This window comes from Macaca thibetana, chromosome 8 (assembly GCF_024542745.1).
Source record: "Macaca thibetana thibetana isolate TM-01 chromosome 8, ASM2454274v1, whole genome shotgun sequence".
NCBI lineage: Eukaryota > Metazoa > Chordata > Mammalia > Primates > Cercopithecidae > Macaca > Macaca thibetana.
The window spans coordinates 25,094,021-25,120,034 of record NC_065585.1 but is presented as its reverse complement, the minus strand read 5'-3'; the positions used below and the strand labels follow the sequence as shown (position 1 = coordinate 25,120,034).

At 42.1% G+C, this 26,014-nt stretch overlaps 1 protein-coding gene across 2 annotated transcripts in view; it reads left to right on the top strand.

Moving 5' to 3' along the window:
• Positions 1-25,721, top strand: part of DEPTOR (DEP domain containing MTOR interacting protein) — a 187,964-nt gene extending 162,243 nt beyond the window's left edge. The window contains exons 9-10 of one of the 2 annotated variants that reach the window (XR_007728364.1): positions 19,030-22,946; positions 22,983-25,721. Coding sequence is in view for 1 of the 2 variants with exons in the window: in XM_050802166.1 (XP_050658123.1) it covers positions 19,030-19,158 (129 nt within the window). In the remaining variant the exon portion in view is untranslated. Of the gene's footprint in view, positions 1-19,029 lie in introns of both variants that reach the window. The other variant, XM_050802166.1, reaches the window with a different exon arrangement.
• Positions 25,722-26,014: the final 293 nt, after the last annotated feature.

The window sequence follows — 26,014 nt, the reverse complement described above, 5'->3', positions numbered from 1 at the left end:
TATGACACTAACTTTCTTTTTTATTTTGAGACAAGAGCTCGCTCTGTCACCCAGGCTGGAGTGTAATGGCATGATCTTGGCTCACTGTAACCTCCACCTCCTGTGTTCGAGCAATTCTCCTGCCTCAACCTCCCAAGTAGCTGGGCTTAAAAGGTGCCTGCCACCATGCCCAGCTAATTTTTTGTATTTTTAGTAGAGATGAGGTTTCACCACATTGGCCAGGCTAGTCTCGAACTCCTGACCTCAAATGATCTGTCTGCCTCTGCCTTGCCGAAGTGCTGGGATTACAGGTGTGAGTTACCACACCCAGCCAACACTAGCTTTCATTCCTGACGGTTCCAGAGTGGGACCACAAGTGAAGCTAGCGATGAAGGCTGTGACCTTGTTGGCTGGCGGGGGCCTTGAGTCCACTGTTGGTCAGTAGGGCCATCAGCTGGGGAGCAGAACTGCATGTGGAGCGATAGAGAGCAAAGCCGAGCTGAAATCCTTCAGCACCTCTGCCTCTACCTCTCACTGCATTTAACCATAACAGCCATGAGTCACGGCGGCTGCTTCACTTCCACCTTCCAGGTATTATGGAAAATTCTTTTCTGGCCAACTTGAATCTGGAACTGTGCAGGAAAGGGAATCTGAAAAATGTAGCTCTCACTTCAGAGAACTGGTTCTGCCAAGTTGACACCACAAAGCTCCACCCTCTTATTTAATTCATGTTCTTTCTCATAAATGGTCCAGAAAATGTGCTCGGTGCAAGTGTGAGCCAGGAATGGGGAGAATGAATGTGAGATTCATCCAGTAAAGGAGAAGTGAGGAAGGCCTGATAAGGCGGGTAGAGAGCTTCTGGTGAGTATCATACCTAATACATGCTACTGGATATGTAATTCTTTTTTTTTTTGAAACAAAGTTTCACTCTTGTTGCCTAGGCTAGAGTGCAATGATGTAATCTCAATTTACTGCAACCTCTGCCTCCCCAGTTCATGCAATTCTCCTGCCTCAGCCTTCCAAGTAGTTGGGATCACAGGCATGCACTACCACGCCTGGCTAATTTTGTATTTTTAGTAGAGACAGTTTCACCATATTGGTCAGGCTGGCCTTGAACTCCTGACCTCAGGTGTTCCACCCACCTCTGCCTCCCAAAGTGCTGAGATTACAGGTGTGAGCAACTGTGTCTAGCTGTGAGCTATATTTTATAGTTGAGGCTGAAAGAGTTTGAGTCACAGCCTCTTGTTGTGTAACTACATGGCAGAGCCAAAAGCCAAGCTAGCCCAGGTCTGTCTGGCTCCAGAGCCCTTGGTCTTTCCATTATATCACAGCACCCTTCAAATGTGTGATATTACCTGACTTTTCTGATCCTCAGTTTTCCATCAGGCTGATATTGGCAAAATGTTATTCACTCTGCCAGAGGTTAGATGTTCTCTAGGAATGAAGATTTGGAGGGATCTCAATCTCCAAATCCATAGATTTCTCTGACTGGTGTGCTAGGCTCCTAAAGATGACAAGACACAGATGGCTCACTGGCCCACATTCACTTTTTAATTGCCAGGCAAGGATTTACTCCCAATCTTTAGCCAAGTCAGTATAGAGCACTCTCTTAAGCCTTTAGCGTGACTTCTTGAACTGTCAGTCCAGAGTAGCTTGATTGGCAACCCCAATCCCTGTCCCACAACTTGCTTGGTCCTGAATATGGCCATGTACTGGTAGACAAAGGAAGGGGCTGCTGACTCATGCCTGTAATCCCAGCTCCTTGCAGGGCTGAAACAGGAGACTTGCTTGAACTCAGGAGGTGGAGGCTGCAGTGAGCCAGTCACGCCATTGCACTCCAGCCTGGGTGACAGAGCGAGACAAAGGGGCTCTGGGGCAGAAACCAGCTACTTGGCACTCTTTCCTGGGGGCATCCAGCAAAGGATGTTGAAGTTTGCTTAGTCCTGATCTCATCACACCCAAAAAGAGGTTGCTCCATGCTCAGTTCTATTTATAATCCTTTTACTTTTCCCACCAAAACACTACCAATAAGATGGTGGTATAACTGTGTGTCTCTGCAAAGCATGTACACACACACACACACACACACACACACACACACACACACACATGCATTGTATTCTTATCTGAGATGAGAGCAGCGCCACCTTGGAGGAAGAATAAGGGGAATGGGATATGTTGACTCACCCTTACAAGTTAGATAATGTCACTAACACATCCTAAATCACCCCCTACGAATGAGATATAAATATGAAAAAATGCACTGTATTTATAAAAACAAAGCTGTAATGTGATTAGTTGCATGATTAGTAACTTTTTTTTTCTTTTTTTTCTTTTTCTTTTTTTTTTTTTTCTGACATGGAGTCTTGCCCTGCCACCCAGCCTGGAGTGCAGTGGCGCAATCTCAGCTCACTGCAAGCTCCACCTCCCGGGTTCAAGCAATTCTCCTGCCTCAGCCTCCCAAGTAGCTGGGATTACAGGTGCCGGCCAGCACGCCTGGCTAATTGTTTTGTATTTTTAGTAGAGACGGGGTTTCTTTGTGTTGGCCAGACTGGTCTCGAACTCCTGACCTCAAGTGATCCACCCGCCTCAGCCTCCCAAAGTGCTGGGATTATAGGCATGAGTCACCGTGCCCGGCCATGATTAGTAACTTTAATACTGCATCTTGTTTAGTACTTAATCTTTTAAAATCTTTGTTATATTAATTTTGCAATTTTGGCATAATCCAGAAAAAAGAAAAATAATTTCTGGGTGTTAGTTATTAATAAACATTTATTAAAGCCAAATAGATAATTGGGCAAAAGATTCTTACGGAGGAAAAAATTTGAGATCAAGGAGGAAGTTTGTCCTCGTGGAACCTCTTTCCTCTTTGCTATAAGCTTGTGTGGGAGTGATATATGTGTTAAGACTGTGTCTCTTGGCCAGGCGCAGTGGCTCATGTCTGGAATTCTAGCACTTTGGGAGGCCGAGGCAGGCAGATCACTTGAATCCAGGAATTTGAGACCAGCCTGGGCAATACGGCAAAACCCTGTCTCTACAAAAAATACAAAAAAATTAGCCAGGTATGGTGGTGCATGCTTTTATAGTCCCAGCTACTCAGGAGGCTGAGGTGGGAGGATTGCTTCAACCTGGGAGGTGGAGGTTGCAGTAAGCGGAGATGGTACCACTGTACTCCAGCCTGTGAGAGAGAGTGAGACCCTGCCTCAGAAGAAAAAAAAGAAAGAAAAAAGAAAAGAATGTGTCTCTTGCTGTTGGAACTGCTCCTTCCCATCCCATTCAAAATTTTGGGGTATTCTAAAGAACTTCCTATATTCACAGTAAAAGCAAATGTTGCATGAAGGTATAGGAATGTAAGAGTGAGAATTTGTTCTTAGGTGATAGATACCTTTCCTTCAGTGGTAGAGGAGGGAGTCCACAGAACCTTGTGGTCATAGCGTGTAAATGTTGCCTTCTTTTCAGCAACTGGAGTGCAGTGGCGCAATCTCGGTTCACTGCAACCTCCGTCTCCCAGGTTCAAGTGATTCTCATGCCTCAGCCTCCCAAGTAGCTGAGATTACAGGTCCCCACCACCACGCCTGGCTAATTTTTCTATTTTTAGTGGAGATGGGGTTTCGCCATGTTGGCCAGGCTGGTTTCGAGCTCCTAATCTCAGGTGATCCGCCCGCCTCGACCTCCCAAAGTGCTGGGATTACAGGCATGAGCCACCGCGCCTGACCATGCAACTGAATACTTCTTATAATGTTCAGAAACCACCAGATGAGAGAATGCTGTCTGTCCTTAATGCAAGCAGCCCTTGGAATTATTTCTAGAGTTGTCATGAGCTGCCGATGGGAAGGTGACATGAGCCATCAGTGTCAGTCACAAATTCTCCGTTCAGCCTGATCTATGCCTCTAGAGAGAATTCCCAGGAAGGCAAGTTTTTGCCATAACCTTGGGAATCCAGTATGTATGGACTGAACCAGGGTTCCCCATACCTCCCCCTCTTTTATGTACACTACAATCACCCTGTGATTGACGCACTCTGCTGAGCAGAGCGTACCAAGAGGGAGTCTAGATCTTAAACAGAGCTTTGATTGATTGGGGCTGAAAGGGGGCAGATTCTGTATGGGATCAGCAGGCACTATGAATTTCTCAATTTGAAACAAAAATGCTTTAATGCTACTTATTGTTGTTGTTTTATTGTGAAAAGTAGTCGTTCTCACATATGGTTGGCTTTCTTTCAAGGCCAATTGCACAGTCTGTTCTTTGGGGGCACCGCATAGCCCTATAGTATGCTTAAAATGCGTAAAGCTTAGAGGAAGACTAGTTCTCTGGAGAGAATCCTGTGTTTGTCCAAGAACTGGATCCCTGCCTCCTCCCACACAGTCGCTCTGCAGCCAGTTGCATACTTGGCGGAGAGATTTATGGGGCTGAACATACAGCTGCAAGTTTTCTTTTCTTCTACTTTTTTTTTCTTCCAAGAACAGTGTCCTGCTGTCAGGGCTGTGTGCACTAGACGCAAACACATAACTTATTTACTACAGCAGTATCCAAAACCCGTAAGTAGTGTCCTTGCTGAATGTGAAAGTTTTCATGAATATGAAACATTCTACAGATGTGAGGAATTCCTAGATACAAGCCAATCTTGACTCGGTTTACATGTCTGTCTAATATTTTGGTGAAGGACCATCCAGGAGTCTAGTTACACTGTACAGCTGTTTCAGTTCTAAAGCAGCTTGGTTAATGTGGATACCTTATGGTCAATATCAGAGATTCCTTAACAGAATCTGACTGCTCTGTTTCCTTTAAAAGTACACTGATTGTTTATAGTGGCTTCTGGATTCTCTGTCCTTGGGAGGTTCTCTTAGATTGGAGCAAATTCCCTCTCATACCTGTGTTGGTTTTGTTTTTATTTTAATTTTTCCTTTTTGATTTGAATGAATAACATCATCTCTTAACACCTATTGCCATCTCCAAGACAGAATCCCAACAGGCTTTTCTGGGTATGGACCCATGCAATGGTTTGTCCGCCTTTCAACAATTTGCGTTCTCTTGGCCGTTTGGGGGAACAGGGATTGTGCATGAGGAAGGATGGAAGAGGAAAACCAATATTTATTTAACATTCAGTGGTAATAAACACTGGGATTAGTGCTTAATTAGAGTTAATCCTCATAATAAACTTGATCCCCATTTTGCAGATGAGTAAATTATAACTCGGAGAATTTCTAGCTTGCCCAAAGTCATACAACTAATAAATTGTAAAGGTGGGAGTTAAAGCAATTTTTTATTGAACTATGTAGAAAATGTACAAATTATTTATACACATCTCCAGTTATTACAAAGTGAACTGCTAGGCCGGGCCTAGCTCACGCCCGTAATCCCAGCACTTTGGGAGGCCAAGGTGGGCGGATCACCTGAGGTCAGAAGTTCAAGACCAGCCTGGCCAATATGGTGAAATCCCATCTCTAAAAAAAAATACAAAAGTTAGCTGGGTGTAGTGGCAGGTGCCTGTAATCGCAGTTACTTGGGAGGCTGAGGCAGGAGAATCGCTTGAACCAGGGAGGTGGAGGTTGCGATGAGCCGAGATTGTGCCACTGCACTCCAGGCTGGGCAACAGAGCAAGACTCCATCTCAAAAAACAAATAAAAACAAAACCAAGCAAAAAAAAAAACAAAGTGAACTGCTATTGTAAACACTACCAAGAAATTCTAAGATCATAGATTATTTGTATACTCTTGAACTTTACATAAATTAAGTATGCTAGAGTTATAGTATTGAGTACATATTTAGGAGTATAATTACTGGTCATAGATAATGTATACGTATTATATATCTAGAGTGATCTTCTGCCTAGCTGTCCTATGCTTTATTGAAAGTGGGACCAAACTATTATGTCAAAATACTTGTTTATCTCTTAGATTCTGTGAGTTTTGTTTCATGTAATTTAGGGCTTTTTTGTTGGGTGCGTGTATGTTTTTAATTTTCATATCCTTCTCATGGATTGGACCTTTTATCATTATAAAAGTTCTCTTTTCTGCAGCTGCCTTTATCATAAGTCAAGTGTCTGTGTATGGGGTTTAGTTTCTGGATTTTCAATTCTGTTACATTCGTCTATCTGTCTATACCAATACTACACTGTCCGGAAATAATATAGCTTTATGATATATCTTTTAGCTTTTTTGTCTGTGTGTGGGCATGAGAGAGACTCTCATCTTACATTCTTTCATTTGTACTGTTCTGAACCTCAGTTTACATATCCAAAAAGAGTGTTTTCTTTGCAAATTTAATATAAACAAATGCCTGGTCTAGTTCTTATAAACAGTAAACCAAAGCTGTTGGTTGTTGTTAATAGTAAATGAGTTTTTCAATTGCTAACAAGTAGAAGTTATTTTTTTCACCTAAAATTTAAGAACTGAAATACACTTTTTTTTTTTTTTTTTTTTGAGACAAGGCCTCACTGTGTTGCCCAGGCTGGAGTGCAGCGGTGTGATATTAGCTCACTGCAGCCTCCGCCTCACTGATTTAAGTGAGTCTTGTATCTTAGCCTCCTGAGTAGCTGGCTAATAGCTGGGATTACAGGCATGCACCACCATGCCTGGCTAACTTTTTTATTTTTAGTAGAAATGGGGCTTCACCATGTTGGCCAGGCTGGTCTCAAACTTCTGGTCTCAAGTGATCTACCCGCCTCAGCTTCCCAAAGTGCTGGGATTACAGGTGTGAGCCACTGTACCCGGCCATGAACTGAAATATACTTTAAAGTTCCTAGTAAGTATAATTTTTTTCTGCCCAATTTATCAGATGGAGAACGAACGCTTTGCGAAGTGAAGTTGCATGTTCACAGCAGCTTAGCTCATGAAATCCAGGGCTGAGACCAGAGCTGATCTCCAGTCTCCTGATCCAGTGTTTTCTTCATTACCCTATACTTAACTTTAGCCTTGGGGGAACCATCACTGAGGAGAGAAGAAGGAAGAGAATGAGAGTATTCCTGAAGATAAACCTTTTTTTTTTTGTCACCCAGGCTGGAGTGCAGTGGTGCAATCTGGGCTCACTGGAACCTCCGCCTCCCGGGTTCGAGCGATTCTTCTGCCTCAGCCTCCTAAGTAGCTGGGACTACAAGCACATGCCACCATGCCTGGCTAATTTTTGTATTTTTAGAAGAGACGGAGTTTCGCCATATTGGCCTTGCTGGTCTCAAACTCCTGATCTTGTGATCTGCCCGTCTCGGCCTCCCAAAGTGTTGGGATTACAGGCGTGAGCCACCGCACCCAGCCGAAGGTAAACTTCTTAAGGAATTCATTTTTGCTATGAAGGGTGCCCCCATTGAACATAGTAACATTCATGGTGTGTTGATTACCTCATACCGAATTTCTCACCCACCTACAGAAGACAGATGGTAAATTATTTAATCCTCCGCTGTCCTGTTTCTATTATGAAGCAAAGATTGCAATAACAACAAAGAAGGAATGTGAGTGGAATGGATAATGTCAGTTAAAGGCAGAGATTAGGGGATGCCATCAGTCACTGTGATGAATGGTGTGTGGGGGGAGCTTGCTGGCTGAAGCATTGTTACCATGGGTAATTATACACTTTATATTCATGTGTTATCCTTCCTCTTGGAATCTTTAAACTCTTCATCCAGGAGACACTAATCTTCACCTTATTATTACGTCCTAGTGTCACTCTAGCAGAAGAACGGGGCTGCCAACAGGGAGAGGGAACTTTCTCCTTCTCCTCCAGGTTGTAAGAAACATGATTATTTGTTATTTGAACTCTGGCTGAAGAGAACACCCTATATGCCCCTGCCAGATATGGCCCAGGTGTAGAGATTAGTCCAGGTTATTGTTAAAAGAGTGAAAATGCCCCTGTCACATTCCCCATCATTTTCTTCCATCTATCAAGATGATGACAATGGTGTTGGCAATGGTGGTGATAATGCGGATTATCGAGTGAGCATTATTCCATTTTCAGGCATGATGGAAGGAAAAGTCAAATGCAATGTTCTTAAGAAATTTGGCTGGGCCCAGTGGCTCACATCTATAATCCTAGCACTTTGAAAGGCCGAGGTGAGTGGATCACTTGAGGCCAGGAGTTCGAGACCAGCCTGGGCAACATGGTGAAACCCATGTCTCTACTAAAATACAAAAAAATTAGCCAAATGTGGTGGTGCACACCTGTAGTCCCAGCTACTAGGGAGGCTGAGGAGTGAGAATTGCTTGAACCCAGGAGGTGGAGGTTGCAGTGAGCTGAGATTGTGCCACTGCACTCCAGCCTGGGTGACAGAACAATACTTTGTCTCAAAAAAAAAAAAAAAAAAAAAAAAAAAAAAAAAGAAATTCGCTATAGGCTGGCACAATGGCTCACACCTGTAATCCCAGCACTTTCGGAGGCCAAGGCAGGTGGATCACCTGAGCTCAGGAGTTCAAGAGCAGCCTGGGCAACATGCCAAAACCCTGTCTCTACCAAACTTAGCTTGGCGTGATGGCACACGCCTGTGGTCCCGGCTACTCAGGAGCCTGAGGTAGGAGGATATAGCTTGAACCTGGGAGGCAGAGGTTTCAGAGAGCTGAGATCGCACCACTGCACTCCAACCTGTGTGACAAAGTAAGACCCTATCTCAAAAAAAAGAGAGAAACAAATAAACAAATAAATAAATAAGAAGAGGAGAAAAGAAAAGAGGTGCTTAGACACCAGGCTAGGATGCTCATCTATGTGGTATCTGTGCCAATTTGGGGGAAGCTGATTATCCATTGCTCCGGGGGCAGAGTAGCGTAGGTCTTAAGTGTACAAGTTTCGAGTCAGATCCTGGTTTCACCACTTACTAACTCTGTGAACTTGGGCCAATTACTTTACTTTCTGAATCTACCCCCTCAATTGTGAGATGGAAATAAAAATAGTAGGACCTGCGTTGGGAATTTTTAATGAAATTACACATGTAAAAAGTTTTGGAAAATGGTTAGATGTTCTTATTAGCTATTATAGCATTGCCCATGCTGCCTGGCAAGTTGTGACTTAAGACGTCATCTGGGGATATGAACTACTATGGTCTGAATGTTTATATCCCCTCCAAATTCATACGCTAAAATCCTAACTCTCAAAGTGATCAGGTATTAGAAGGCAGGGACTTTGGGAAAGGATGAGGTTGCTGGGTCAGAGCCCTCATCAGTGGAATTAGTGCCCTTATGAAAGTGGCTGGAAAGAGATTCCTTGCCCCTTCTACCATGTGAGGACATAGAAGGTGCCATCTATAAAGAGGCAGCCCTCACCAGACACCTGCCAGCACCTTGATCTTGGACTTAACCAAGATCCAGAAAAGGGAGAAGTAACTATTTATTGTTTATAAGCCACTCAGTTTATGGTATTTGATATGTGTTGTAGCAGCCCAAATAGACAAAGACACAGATGGACCCAATGGCTAGGCTTCCTCAGGTGTAGGACAGAGAGGAGAAATAACAAATTATAAGAAGATAGTGCTTTATCTCAATGTGTATGACATTGCTTTCACAATCTGATATCAGGTTATGAAAATCAGATGTATGATTTGGAGTAAAGTTTAAAGAAATAGGAACAATCAGAATAATAACTTTTCTTTCAAAAATCTAAATTTCAACAGCTTTCAAATATTTCTTAATCTACTCATGATTTTTGTTGCTCTGCTTCACTCTCAGTCTTTTTCTTTTCGATGTTTTGGCTGCCAAAAAGCCTGACTTCTTATTCTCAGGAGGTCTGATTATTATCTCCGATAATGGTTCTAAACTTAGTCATTTTTTGTCCATCATTATTATTATTAGTGTTGAAGTTTAAAAAATAGCAAAATTTGGCTCTAAAAATGAAACAGACTTCCATCAATAATTTTATTGTTTTTTGTTTGTTTGTTTTTTGTTTTTTGAGACAGAGTCTCGCTCTGTTGCCCAGGCTGGAGTGCAATGGTACAATCTCGCCTCACTGCAGTCTCTGCCTCTCAGGTTCAAGCAATTCTCGTGCCTCATCCTCCCAAGTAGCTGGGACTACAGGCACGCACCACCACACCTGGCTAATTTTTGTATTTTTAGTAGAGATGGGGTTTCCCCATGTTGGCCAGGCTGGTCTTGAACTCCTGACCCCAAATGATCCGCCCGCCTCGGCCTCCCAAAGTGCTGGGATTACAGGCAAGAGCCACCATGCCCAACCTTTAGGCAAGCAATAATTTTAATAACTAAAACATCAGCCTTCTTCTTGCATGAGGCAGTTGATGCTCATGGTCAAAGAAGGCTCTCTTACAATACTAACAGGTATGGGATGAGCATTTAAACTAACTTTTGGTAGAAAAAATCCTAGCAGATAATTATCGGCACTGTTTCTCAATGTAGTTCTGTACACAAATCACCTGATATGCTCAATGAAATTGCAAATCTTGGGACATACCTCCAGAGGGTCTGATTTGGTAGGTCTTGGGTGAGGTCTGAGAATTCATACTTAGAATGGGATCCCAAAGGTGACTCATATTTACACTACGGTTTGAGAGCCGCTTTTTTGTGTGTTTGGGTGTGCTTTTTCACTTGAGCAATTGAGCAGTGACAATGGCTCAAATAATATTAACCGAACGCATAGCTAGAACTTCTAACGCGCAACTGGACTCCAAAAGTCTTCCTCATTAAGTGGTGCATTTCCTAATGTAAGTATTCCAGAGAGATGGGCTGGATACCTAGTAGGGATGTGTAGGAAAGAATTCCACTTTTTATGGGAGCTGGATCAGGATGATCTCTAGAACACAGATGAGTGCTCTACTTGATTAAGGTTTTAGTCATGGCTTGCTACTTAACATCTTATTCTGCTTTCTGTATCATTTAATTGGCCAGCCTTTCCTACTCTACTAAGCAGATCTCAGCTCGCCCTGGTCATTTTCCACATCTATTTGTGTGTATCTTATCATTCTTTTCTGTCTGACTCTTTCTCTGTATTGTTAAATGTTTTATGTTATTTTCAGGGATAGTTAGAAGCAGCCTTCCCCTTCAATCCTTCCTTCTCCTTCAAGATCAGAAAGAAAAAAACAAGAAGGCATTGACATGAATGCAACAATTTCTGGGATGCAAATTTCTTGGTGAATACAGACTTCCATGGCAGTGAGAAGACAATTATGTAATCATAGGTGTAGGGTTTCTCCCCAAACTCACTCCCACTGTGGATGAAACAATCGAATCATTGTGATGGGACGCCAGCCTATAAGAACAAATGTGCAATTGAACAATCCCATGGGCACTCAATCCATCCAGAGGATTATCGTACATCTGCCAGGACTGGCGCAGGGAGAGGAATTGGAGGCAAGATTATTTAGTGAGTTTGGCTTACTATCAGGAGGAAGGCTGGAGTTCAGCCTAGGTATTTATCCCAACCTGATCACACCCTGAAATGTGCTGAGTCCTGCCTCCTGCTTCCTGTTAACTCTTACAAGGCTAACTTTGGTTCTTATAACTTTTTGTTTTAATTATTCAAACAAGGTCTCACTCTGTTGCCCAGGCTGGGGTGCAGTGGCACCATCTCAGCTCACTACGATCTCTGCCTCTTGGGTTCAAGCAATTCTTGGGTCTCAGCCTCCAGAGTAGCTGGGATTGCAGGCGTGCACCACCATGCCCAGCTGATTTTTGTATTTTTGCTAGAGATGGGGTTTCACCATGTTGGCCAGGCTGTCTTGAACTCCTGACCTCAGGTGATCCACCCACCTCGGCCTCCCAAAGTGTTGGGATTACAGGCGTGAGCCACCACGCCCAGCGGTTCTTAGAACTTTCCTCCACTGCCCACTTGCTTGGAGACATTACTTACCAAAGCTTCATATTACTTGTGAAAATTTTGTTCTTCCTTTTCATTAGAGAATTTGCTCCTTATCCCTTCATTTGAAAGTGAAGGTACTACCTCCTTGTGGGAGATGAGTTACAGAGCAGTTATGTGAGCTCATGATTGATCCCTTTTCCAAGAACTAGGGAAATGCAATCCCATCTTTGAAAACAGATCCAATAAAGATAATTATAAGGGGAACAAAAAAGTATTGCAACCTTACTTGAACTCTTGTTACCACCAGTGGGTGGCACCTAAGTCACCCCACCTCAAGTAGAAGGCCTCCTAAGGTGGCCCCCCGCCATTCAGAGGTAGTCACGCGTTCTGTGTGTTTGTGCCTGTGTGCTTTTGAATACAGAGGAGAAATAATTTCCCTCAGGCTGAGTGCTTCCTGTGGTTACTCATAATGTGTGTTGATTTTCAACACATAGTGTACCATAGATGTTAATTGAAAATTCATCATAACTGAATGTTTTTCCTTGTAATACCTACATTTCTAGATCGTTTTGTACATTTTTACTAATAGGACATGGGAATTGCTGGAACCACAGCAGTTGTTCAGACCACTTAGGGAGAGATGACATCTTTCCTAACAGCCTAAATCTATTTTTATTTTATTTTTTATTTTTGAAACCGAGTTTCACTCTTGTTGCCCAGGCTGTAGTGCAATGACACTATCTTGGCTCACTGCAACTTCTGCCTCCCAGGTTCAAGCCATTCTCCTGCCTCAGCCTCCCAAGTAGCTGGGATTATAGGCATGCACCACCATGCCTGGCTAATTTTTGCATTTTTAGTAGAGACAGGGTTTCACCATGTTGGGTCAAGCTGGTCTCGAACTCCTGACCTCAGATGATCCATCTGTCTTGGCCTCCCAAAGTGCTGAGATTACAGGTGAGAGCCACTGTGCCAGAGTATTTTTTATTTTTATTTTTTAAATTTATTTTATTTTATTTTATCGAGGCAGAGGGTCACTCTGTTGCTCAGGCTGGAGTTCAGTGGTGCAATCTTGGCTCACTGCAAACTCTGCCTCCCAGATTCCAAGTGATTCTCCTGTCTCAGCCTCCCGAGTAGCTGGGATTACAGGTGTCCAACACCATGCTTGGCTAGTTTTTGTATTTTTAGTGGAGACTGGGTTTCACCATGTTGGCCAGGCTGGTCTAGAACTCTTTTTTTTTTCTGTAGGTAATTGGGGAATAAGTGATGTTTGGTTACATAAGTAAGTTCTTTAGTGGTGATTTGTGAGATTTTGGTGCACCCAACACCCATGGTCTCGAACCCCTGACCTCAAATGATCCGCCTGCCTCAGCCTTTCAAAGTGCTGGGTTTACAGGCATGAGCCACCGTGACTGGCCCTAACAGCCTAAATCTAAAATTACTACCTTGAATATTAACATGATAAATATTTTGAAGGCATTGTTTTTTGCCTTATTCAAGGAAAAAGTTTGAAATAAGTATCTAAGTTTACATATTATTCAGAGTTTTTTAGTGACACAAAAAGCAACCCAAAACCTTAATTGAATAAAAAGCTTCTTAAGAAGCTGAAAGAAGCTAAACATCAACACCGTAAGATATTTGAGTGGACCTAGGGACTGATTAACAGTTAAAGAGAAGAAACGTTTGTCATCCACTATTCTGTGCATGCCTGAGAACTTGCATATACATATTGTACTTTATAAACTTGTACTCATGCAGAGCTGTGGAGTATGGAGGTCAGATTCCAGATGCAGCAGTTAGTCATGTGACCTTGAGCAAATAATTTAACCTCTCTGACATTTAGTTTGTTTATAAAGATTGCATTGGGGGCCAGCCATGGTAGCTCACACCTGTAATCCCAGCACTTTAGGAGGCTGAGGTGGGTGGGTCACCTGAGGTCAGGAGTTCAAGACCAGCCTGGCCAACATGGTGAAACCCCATCTCTACTAAAAACACAAAAATTAGCCGGGTGTGGTGGCATGTGCCTGTAATCCCAGCTACTTGGGAGACTGAGGCATGAGAATCATTTGAACCCAGGTGTAGGAGGTTGCAGTGAGCCAAAATCCTGTCACTGCACTCCTACCTGGGAGACAGAGCAAGACTCTGTCTTAAAAAGAAAGATTGCATTGGGGATGGTGGGTTGCCAGTGACAGAAATCAGCTAACCTAACAAAAAAGAAAAAAAAAGAAATCGATTAGAAAGATATTCAGTACGTAAAACAAACAAAGGCAGATCCAGAGAACCAGGCAGATCCAGAAAACCAAGCTTTTTTTTTTTTTTTTTTTTTTTTGAGGTGGGATTTTGCTCTTGTTGCAACCTCTACCTCCCAGGTTCAAGCGATTCTCCTGCCTCAGCCTCCCAAGTATCTGGAATTACAGGCATGCACCACCATACCCAGCTAATTTTTTTGTACTTAGTAGAGACGGGGTTTCACCATGTTGGTCAGGCTGGTCTTGAACTCCTGACCTCAGGTGATCCACCCCCTCGGCCTTCCAGTGTGCTGGGATCACAGTCATGAGCCACCGTGCCTAACCTGGAGAACCAAGCTTGATAAAGGACAGGAACCAAGGCAGATTTGGGGACCCAAATACCAGAGCAAATGAACTTTCCTTTGTTAGCTCCACAGTCCGTGGTCCAGGAGACAGAGTCTGATTGGCCAAGCTTGGGGTCAGGTGACCCTGTGAATGGGGGAGGGCAGGGCATGTTGGTTGACATTCCTATCCTTACTACCCACAGCAGAGGAAAGGTGATACCTGAAAAGGATATCAAGTCAATTGTAGTGAAATGAAGCTGGATAACCAAAAACCAATAGATGTCACCATATGACTTTTAGGACAGTTTTTATTAAGTGTGTAAAGTACTTGGATTGGCACTTGAGAAATAATAGATTTTTCAATATATGACTGAATCGATTGAGAGGTTGCCTGCTGTTTTGAAAAGGATCCTGCCTGTGATACTCTGCCTCCTAAACTAAATTGTAAGCTTCATGAAGGCAAAGATGCTGGTATTTATTAGGTTGGTGCAAACATAACTTGCAATTGCTTTTGCACCTACCTAATAAATCTTTAAGTTCTCCACACATTAGTTGGTGTAAGATGTTGTGGGCTTTTTCTCCAGAACACCTGTGACAGAGGGTCTTCACCTGATAATCTATACGCCTAGAGATGTGCTCAGGTGGCAGCACAAATAAGAAGGTTTGTGGGAAATGAGCAGTTCACGGTGCGCTTGCTCTGATGCCACTCTTGACGGACTGCTCTGGACAGCATGTGGGAATGCAAGGGAGTGAGGCTGTCTTTATGCCTAGGGTAGCCTTGAAGCACCTTACTTTATGAAAGACTGCATTCGTCACAAACTTTGACATTTGAGAAATGTGTGTGTGCATGCACTTACACAACAAAAACAAGAAATGACCTTTTTCTGTTTTTCTAATTTTTTAAATTTTTTTTTAGGCAGGATCTCACTTTGTCACTCAGGCTGGAATGCAGTGGCATGATCTTGGTTCACTGCAGCTTCAACCTTCTGGGTTCAAGCGATACTCTTGCCTCAGTCCCCCAAGTAGCTGGGACTACTGGCGGGTGCCACCACACCTGGCTGATTTTTTATTTTTATTTTTTGTAGAAACAGAGTTTCGCCATGTTGCCTAGGCTGGTCTCGAACTCCTGAGCTCGAGTGATCCTCCTGCCTTGGCCTCCCAAAGTGCTAGGATTGCAGACGTGAGCCACTGCGCGTGCCCGGCCTGTTTTTCTAAAATTAAATTCAGTTGAAGTGACCATCACCAAGCTTCATGACAAGTTCAAGTTCAATGTCAGATCATTTTGGTGTCCCTTGCCTGTGTCCTTCCCACTTGAGATCATGTGCACCACACCCCACCCCAGCCCCCATCCCAGGGCTTATAGGCAGTCCAGTGAAATGAACCCTGACCAGTATTAGTGACTGGTGCCCCTGGCCCTTGGCCAAACAGCCCTGCTGACTGCCCTTTTCCTACCCCTGAACACCTGGGTAAAGGTCCTGCGCAGAGGTTACCTGGTACTCATCCTCCCACACATACAGCCTTGACGATCCTAGCTTTTGAGGCCTCTAAGAGCTCCTCAGTCAAGAGGTACACAGGACCCCATCTTTAAGCAAACCAGCCTCTCCCTTCTGTCTACAAGGATCTACCCACTGTTAGCATCAGGGCCCTCTTCCCTTCAATGTTTATTGTTTTGTTTTGTTTCATAATTTAACTAAGAGCTTTATGGAGGTATAGTTCACATACCATGCAATTTTTCCATGTAAACTGTAGAATTCAGTAGTTTTTAATATATTCGCAGAGTTATGTCACTATTACAGCAATTTTAAAGCATTTTTATCACCCCTAAAAGAAACCCTGTACCCATTACCAACCACTTCCATGCCTCACCCCACCACCCCTGCTCCCAACCCTAAGAAATCAAAAATCTATTTGCTGTCTCTGTGGATTTGCCTGTTCTGGACATTTCATATAAATGGGCTCTTACACTCTATGGTCTATTCTGATTGGCATCTTTTACTTAGCATAATGTTTTCAGGGCTCACCCATGTTGTAGCTTGTTGTATATTCCACTTTATGGCTGAATAATATTCCACTGTACGGATATACTAAATTATATTTCTCCTTTCATCTGTCTTTTAAAATTTTTTAAAACATATATATATGTTTTTATATATGTTTTTTAACATATATATGTCAAAAACATATATATAACTATATATTATATATTTTTATGCAAAGATTTTCTAAATTTTATTTTAATTTTTGAAATGAAGTTTCACTGTTGTTGCCCAGGCTGGAGTGCAATGGTGTGATCTCGGCTCACTACAACCTCCACTTCCCGGGTTCAAGCAATTCTTCTGCCTCAGCCTTCCAAGTAGCTGGGATTACAGGCACCTGCCACCATGCCCAGCTAATTTTTTTGTATTTTTAGTAGAGATGGGATTTCACCATGTTGACCAGGCTGATCCACCTCAGGTGATCCACCTGCCTCGCCCTCCCAAAGTGCTGGGATTACAGGCATGAGCTACTGCACCTGGCAGATTTTCTAAATTTTAAATGCTGGTCAATTAAAACAAACACAATGTGCGACAGAGGACACAAAATTGTGGTTAAGACTAAATGCTGAGTCCAGGTGCGGTGACTGACATCTATAATCCCAGCACTTTGGGAGGCCAAGGTGGGAGGATCACCAGAGGTCAAGAGTTCAAGACCAGCCTGGCCAACATGGCAAAACCCCATCTCTACCAAAAATACAAAAAATTAGCTGGGCGTGGTGGCACACACCTGTAATCCCAGCTACTCGGGAGGCTGAGGTGGGAGGATGGCTTGAACCTGGGAGATGGAGGAGATCGTGCCACAGCATTCCAGCCTGGGCAACAGAGTGAGACTCCATCTCAAAAAAAAAAAAGAGTAAATGCTGAATGTGATCCCTGAGAGATGCGGAGACATGACTAATCTCAGGGAGTCTTCAAAGGGTCAGCTGGAGGGGACACTCACCTGGCAACTCCTGCCCTCTTATTTGGCAGTGCAAAAAGGCTCTTCATCTTTTTGGAGAAGGAAATCCCTGTATCTATGGAAAAGACAAGGGATTTGAAAGGCCCAAGTCTAGAGTCTAAAGCTCTGGATTGGGAAGGAGGTGAAATTCTTCTCATTCTTTGGCTCATGAGTCTGCTGCAGCAGGAAAAAAAACAAACCCCAGGCTGATGCCTACATCAAATTACTGCTAAATTGTCCTGCAAATTACTGTAGCCTAGTTCAGGATAGATTGTGACCTGCTAGCGTGACCTTGATTATGACTGTGACCTCCACCACGGTTGAAAACTGCTGATTTTGTATAAGATGTGCCCTGAGGCCGGGCGTGGTGGCTCAAGCCTGTAATCCCAGCACTTTGGGAGGAAGAGGCGGGAGGATCACTTGAGGTCAAGAGATCGAGACCATCCTGGCCAACACGTTGAAACCCGTTGGTGAAACCCATCTCTACTGAAAATACAAAAAGTAACCAGGCGTGGTGGCGGGCACCTGTAATCCCAGCTACTCGGGAGACTGAGGCAGGAGAATTGCTTGATCCGAGGAGGTGGAGGTTGCAGTGAGCCAAGATCGCGCCACTGCACTCCAGCCTGGGCGACAGAGCGAGACTCTGTCTCAAAAAAAAAAAAAAAAAAAAAAAAAAGATGTGCCCTGAATCCGTGAAGACAAATTTGTGGAACCAAGAAAGAGAAACAGTAATAGTGTGATCTTATGTGGAGAAAACACCCTCGTCATGTAGGTTGGGGAATGGAAAGTATCTAAGTTTATGACAGCAACAGCAAGTGTTTATTGAGTGAATAAGCAGTCTCTGTACTACTGCGCACTTTTCATTTTGTTTTGCCCGTGACCATGAAGGAAGTGGGTATTTTTTAAAAGGAAAGAAATTAATAGAACTCAGCATCGGTGTAGTGCTTGGTGTTTGCAAAGAGGTTTCAAATGCATCTCACAGTCTGAGCCTGTGAGAATAGGCGTTTTTACCTGTTTTACAAATGAGGCATTTATATCATTGAGACATAGAAGAGGAGAAATTACTTGATTAAGGTATTCCACCAAAAGGACCTATAACTGAAATCTGTATCTTTGATTCTAAGTACCCCATCTTTTCCGCAGTGACAGTGCTTTCCAATCCTCTCTCCAGTACTCTCCAATTTTGTTGTATGTAAGTAAAAAGTATAGATATTTTTGAACTTAATACCATGTTTAAGTTTATATTGATATTCCCCACATAGAAAACAATAAAAGGAAATGATGGTTCCCAAGGTGTTTTGGTATTTTTTACATTCTTTGGTTGAGTCTCAACACCAATAATTTATAATTGGGAGCAAGTGTGCCTGTGAATTACTGCAAGTAGAAACTCTATATATGTCATTAATTCTTACAACAGTCTTACAAGGTAGGTATTACTCTTATTATTATTATTAATTCCTATTTTAGGGTTGAGGGAAATAAAGCTCAGAAATTTAAATACCTAGCTAAAACTAGTACGTTTCTGAGTGAGGATTTAAGCCCAATTTTGTAAAACACTAAGATGATTTATTATTATTATTATTATTATTATTATTATTATTATTATGCTGCCTTACAGAAAAACGTGTAGCTCCTTGGAAATTATTGAATTGGAGTCGTCAGCTGGATACATTTGGATATTTTAAGAATGAAGTTACCTGCTAGGACTACACACCGTCTTTATTTAAGCTTTGTGCAAAACCAGGTGCTACAGTAGATGCTCTTTCTTTGCATCTTTCCTTTAGGTCTGTCAGTTTGTCGTCTCTGTCAATGGGCTTAACGTCCTGCACGTAGACTACCGGACTGTGAGCAATCTGATTCTGACGGGCCCACGGACGATTGTCATGGAAGTCATGGAGGAGTTAGAGTGCTGAGCTCCTGGGCCTCCCAGCCCTCCAGCGGCCTGTGGGTGATCAAAGCCAGAATGACACAAAGCAAGGCAATGGCAAGATTTCCATGCAAATGGATGGTTTTGGACATACGAATCTTCTCCGCACATACATGTCTAAAGTTGAGTTTTATACACTGAATGTGGAAGAACCGGGTATCATATCTTTTTAAAAAAATGTCAGTGTAGAAAACATTTGGGAAACCGTTTTCCTACATGATAGAACTGCCTTACTAGATTTCTATTTGTAGTTCTCATTCATTGTTTTTTATCTTAGTTTGCATTGTTTTGTATCTTAGTGTGTTGAAGTGCTTCTCTAGCACAAACAACCACATGCTAAAGTCCCCTTCCTCAGAGTCAATAGAGTAGTTGTTAAAGGTTTTAAATTGTACTTTCTCCAAAATTAGCATGCAACTATTTAATAGGGAATCTAGATTTCACCAAGATTCAAATCAAAGCAACATTTAAAGGAATAAGACCTGCTCACTAGCATTTTCAAGGGGATTCTAAAGCATTCAAGTGCTTAAAAGCCATAAAAGATGACTTCTTAATTCCTGCCTTTAGTGTCAACTTTTAAGTTAATACAGGTTTCAATTGTGGCATTAGCAAAAAAAAAAAGAAAAAAAAAAAGAAACAAACAAAAAAACTTTGTGATGCTATGGGTGGGGGTAGTTAGGGAGAGACTACATAAAATTGTGTGCCCCTATTTTCTTTCTGATCCTAAATCATTTTGTTTTATAAATCAGCTATAGCATCTTTCTAGAATTAATCCTGAATATGTTGAATGTTAAAATAGAGAAGTTTGTATATACACATTATTAAAAATCAACCCTTCTGGCAAGATTTCACTTTGAAGGTGTCTGTTTTTAAAGGAAGTCTAAAACTTTGCTGATACGTGATAAAACTTGAACTCTAAGTTGCCTCCTTAGCCTGAATTTTTACTAGCTTTCTAGGGTAACATATTCTAAGGACATGACATGCTGCTTATTTGGGGGGATTATTTTTCACCAAAATGATCATCTTGTGTTGTAACTTTTCAGCTCACTTGTATATATGCATGTTTTCATTTTGGTCTAGAAAATAGTGCATTTTGGGGCTTGGTGTGCAGAGGAAATTCCTCAAAGTGCCAAATTAGGGAGTCAGGGAATAGTAAATTCTTCATTCCAAATAATGGATCTGAATTATGAGGTTAATTTTTTATCATGCATTAACAAAATAAAATATGAGAATTGTACCACAGTCATTTTTTTCATTATGTTATCATAATGTATACGTACTGGCGGAATGGACCTACCATGCTAAATATGTTATATATATATATTTCTGGTAATCCAACTTTTCTGATTTGTAGCTTTAGTCAAGAATAGGATTTTGGAGTGACAGAGAATGTCTTAACAGTAATACTGTTGATATACATTTGAGAAATACTGTCACCTCTGTGTGGGTGTGCGTTTGTATGGTATGGCAGACTGTGCATTTAATATATATGATATCCTTTAACTCTCATTACAACCTTGCAAGGTAGATATTAGCATCCACATTTTTCGGATGTGGAAGGTAAGTCTGAGCAAGTTTTAAAATGGTCTGTAAATTCACACGGCTGCAGGAACTACTAAGTGAAATAGACTGACTGTAAACACAGTTTAACGCTAAATCCCGTGTTACTCCCCTCAACTTTTCCTCATTTAAGGACCTTATATTGAGGGTTTATTCTGAGCCAGGCTCTGTGCTAAGACTTTACGCCATTTGTCCTCATTGACCTATGAAGTCAATAAGGTCATTATCTCCATTTTACAAATGAAGAAACTGACTTGTAAAGTGGTTAGTCATATGCCCAAGGCCACAAAACTAATAAAGTGGGAAACTTTACCACTGGCTTAAGAAGTTTTTTATAGCATCTTTAAAAGATGAGTCTTAAATGCTTTCTGTGCTCAGGTATTCATTAAGTGACAAAAGAAGAAGGAACACCTTTCGAGAAATGGTATCTCCTTTTGAGAAATGGTGTCTTCTTCTTGCCTGCTTTACCCATTATCTTGGACCCTGGCATAATAGAACTTCCCTTTACCCAACCCTAAGCACCAGAGAAGCATCTCTCTGTATCTATTGCACACAAATCTCCTCTTGGCCGTGAGGAAGGAAGGAAAGAAGGGAGACAGGATTTCCTTCTTTGGTTCCCTTCACCCTAGGTTCAAAAGCCAAAGGTCATGGGAGCTTTCCCTTAGCTACTCCTCCGGCCCACCCCTGACATCTTTACATAGCAATTAAAATGACTACCTTTACTTCCCTGGGGACCCTGTCTCACCCCCTCCAGCCTTTGCACACATACTTTCTTCTTCGTGGACAGAAGAATGTTCTGTCTTACTGTTTCCTGGAAAATTCTTTCTTCATGTAAATTCCCTTTAGAAATTGTCTCCTCTGAGAAGCCTTCACCGGCTCCCCAGTTCTAGGATTGATGCCTCTTCTCTAAATTTACATGGATCCTTAAGTCCTCCCTGTGCCCCATTAGAGCACTGATGACATTTACTTTGAAATTCCCCTGTTACATGTCTGTTTGCCTAAGTAGACTCTAAGCATCTGCAGAACAGGGGCTGTGTCTTAGTATCCAGGGTATTTTCTTCACCTAGCACAATTCCTGCCACAGAGTAGTGTCTCAGCTCTCCACTGTTGTCTAAAAACCCACCTCAAGGGTGGGGCGCAGTGGCTCATGCCTGTAATCCAGCACTTTGGGAGGCTGAGGCAGGTGGATCATTTGAGGCCAGGAGGTCAAGACCAGCCTGGTCAACATGGTGAAACCATGTCTCTATTAAAAAGTAGAAAAATTAGCTGGGTGTTGTGGCATGCACCTGTAATCCCAGCTACTCAGGAGGCCGAGGTGGGAGAATCACTTGAACTCACCAGGCGGAGGCTGCAGTGAGCCAAGATAGTGCCATTGCACTCCAGCTTGGGCAATAGAGTGAGAGTCCAACTCAAAAAAATAAATAAGTAAATAAAAAATAAAAACCCAGCTGGGCACAGTGGCTCATGCCTGTAATCCCAGCACTTTGGGAGGCCGAAGTGGGTGGATCACTTGAGGTCAGGATTTCGAGACCAGCCTGGCCAACATGGTGAATCCCCATTTCTACTAAAAATACAAAAAATGAGCTGGGCATGGTGGTGCACGCCTGTAATCCCAGCTACTTGGGAGGCTGAGGTGGGAGAATTGCTTGAACCAGGAGGTGAAGGTTGCAGTGAGCCAAGATTGTGCCACTTCACTCCAGACTGGGCAACAGAGTGAGACTCTGTCTCAAAAAAATAAATAAAAATAAAAAAATAACAACAAAAACACATCTCAAATCATGACTTAAAAAAAAAAAAAACCCACCTCCAATAATGGCCTTTAGCAACACCATTTATTTGCTTATAATCCTGTGGGCTGGCAATCTGGGCAGAGCTCTGCTGGTGTGATCCACCACTGCTCCATGGGTGCCAGTTGGGACTCCACACACCTTTGTGGTTAGTGAGCAGATTGGTTGGAGGCTGATTGACCTTGACTGGCCTCATGTTTGTGTCTCAAAGTTGGCTGGGGCTGTCAGCTGAGATTCCTTAGTTCTACTCCCCATGGCCTTTCCCCATGGCCAGCCCAGGCTGAGATCTGAGATTGAAGAGGGTGAGAACAGAAAGTACAAGGTCTTCTCTTGACTTGAAAGCTAGTCCAGAATCAAGGGAAATAAAGCCCACCTTTTGATGGAAGGAGCTTCAAAGAATTTGTAGTCATTTCCAAACCACAAAGAGTAGGTACTCACTATTTGTTGAATAAAGTCCTAAGAGTAGGTACACACTAAGAGTAGGTACCCACTATTTGTTGAATAAAGCCCTATCGAAAGCTTTTTAGCTATCCAGATGCAAATTACTGGCCAACCTTTGGGCAGAATTATAAAATTCTACCCAAAATTCTACCAAATTACTCGTACTTGTAAAATTCTACCAAATTACTGGCCAACTTTTGGGTAGAATTGTACAATTAAGTTGTGAATAAAGCTTATTGCCTAATAAGAACTTCCAAGTCAGAGAATCCCAAAATGATTGTGCTACACAGGGCCACATAGAGCACAGCTTTGTCTTTTTTATTTTTTGAGATGGAGCCTCGCTCTGTTGCCCAAGCTGGAGTGCAGTGGCGCAATCTTTGCTCAAGACAACTTCTACTTCCCAAGTTCAAGCAATTCTGTTTGAGCCTCCTGAGTAGTGGGACTACAGGCATGTGCCACCATGCCCCATTTTGTATTTTTAGTAGAGACGGGGTTTCACCAGGTTGGCCAGGCTGGTCTCTAACTCCTGACCTCAAATGATCTGCCTGCCTTGGCCTCCTATAGTGCTGGGATTATAGGCATGAGCCACCATGCCTGCCTGCTTCGTCTTTTCACTGGGCTAATGAAGATACACGTGTGGAATGGTTTCATGGCATGCCCAACCTCATGAGGCTTGTTGGGTCAGAGCCTGTGCCAGATGCCAGTCTTCTGCCTTCCAGTCTTATAGTTGTTACACTATAGCCTTCTGCAGTGGATGGTAATGTGGCCAAAATAAGCCTTTAGTTTTGGAGTATTCATAAGCTGAAAGTGGGGCCATGTACCTTGACGCTGGGGGAATATATTTTAATTGACTCAAGCCTTTCGTTGCTGAATATCTTTAAAAAAAAAAAAAAAAAGTATTTTGCCTGATATTTTCACAATTGTTCTGCTTGAAATGTAAAATTCCAATTTCTAAATGTAATACCAAGATTTATCCTAAATTAACAATAAGCAGTGTTTCTAATAGCTTTTATTTCATATATATGTGTGTGTGTATAATCTTCAAATAGGAAAGTGTATTGTGCATGAGGTTTCACTCACTGAGAACCTCTGAAATGTCTTTATTTGCCCCCTTTAAAAGAAACCATGATTTCCAGGCATTTGTGTTTATGTTTTTGCTATGGAGATGAAAGTAGTTTCTGTTTCTTCATTAGCATAGGATGTGCGCATTGAAAGCCATGTTCCCTTGTAGAAAGAAAAATGCTGTTGCCTTTTGGGTTGATTCTATTGTCTGATGTTTTATTAATTTCTGTGAAATAATTGTGTAAATTAATATAGAGACTAGTTGAGAAACGGTGGATAACATGAAGAAGATACCCATTTTTGCATAGATCAGATGTGATCAACTTCACACTATCATGTGAAAGGTGGCTGCATCGGAGAGACAGGAATTAATATTAAAAATGTTTTCTATTCAGACTGGTATCTTACATTTCCAAATATTATTTTCTTTTGAATATGAGGTATAAGTAATCTGCTGTAAGTCCTATTTTAGGTTGGGTGCAGTGGCTTACGCCTGTGATCCCACCATTTTGGGAGGCTGAGACCAGGAGTTTGAGACCAGCCTAGGCAACAGAGTGAGACCCCATCTTTACAGAATGTAAATAATTAGCCAGGCGTGATGGCACATGCCTGTAGTCCTAACTGCTTGGAGGCTGAGAAGGGAGGATAGCTTGAGCCTGGGAGGTTGAGGCTGCAGTGAGCTGTGATCGCACCACTGCACTTCAGCCTGGACAATAGAGCAAGACACTATCTTGAAAAAATAAAAAGACCAGTTTTAAACTGATGATAATTACTATTCTCTCCTGTTGACTATTAATCTTGTTTCATTTTTATTATAAATAAATCAGAATGACTAAAACATTTCAATTTTGCTAGTTGACTGAAATGTATTGATGTAGTTGGCCATGGTTTTACTCACTTAAGGCAGAGTTTCAGGTGTAACATGTTTTTTCTTCAGTTCAGTACCAAAAGGACAAATCTGCCATGTACCAAAATGAAAGTTGTCATCAAAGACAGCATATGGTATTGTCAAATGCATTAATAAATAATAAAGATACTTAATATATATCTTTATTTTAAAATTATGTTGAGATTTACTTGCTTCTTTTATGAAAATGTATACCATAATACTTAAAATTATTGTATGAAAACACATAGGTGTATAGCGTGAAATAAATGCTTACTTTTTTTTTTTTTTGAGATGGAGTCTTGCTCTGTCACTAGGCTGGAGTGCAGTGGCATGATCTCGGTTCAGTGCAATCTCCGCCCCCCGGGTTCAAGCAATTCTCCTGCCTCAACCCATTGAGTAGCTGGGACGCACCACCACGTCCAGCTAATTTTTTGTATTTTTAGTAGAGACAGGGTTTCACCATGTTGGCCAAGATGGTCTCTATCTCTTGACTTTGTGATCTGCCCTCCGCGGCCTCCCAAAGTGCTGGGATTACAAGTGTGAGCCACTGCAGCTGGCCCACATTTTTTAAAATAATGACTTTAGGGTTTCAGATTTTCCTGTCTTTCAAAACAAATTAGCCATTTTTTATCCTAAGAAAGGGTTGCATTATAAAGCTGACCTACTACTAGCTTATCAGAAAAAACACATGGGTCTCATATCTGATTCTCCTATGTAGCCAAAAGTGCCATTTGTAAGTCTACTTAATGATGGATATTTTCTGAAGATCTTTTGCCTGGAAAACAAATAGTGCATTAAAAAGCTTTTTTGGTACTCTGCTGGATTCAGAATTATTTTCTCCCTACCTAGGTCAGTATTGATGGGTATAACAGAATATTCTATGTGGAAAAATACTGTGTGATTGTCTGCTACTCTGGGAGAATGTTAAATTTTTTCCCGATATTTCATGTGTGTATGGGTTACTGTAAAGTATTGGGGTGAGAGGTTATTCAGACTACACTCAACATTAACCAAAAATATTTTTGAACTTTCTGTAATTTATTCACTCACTCATTCATTCTTTCATTCAGGAAACCTTACTGAGGACTGGGGTTGTGCTGGACATT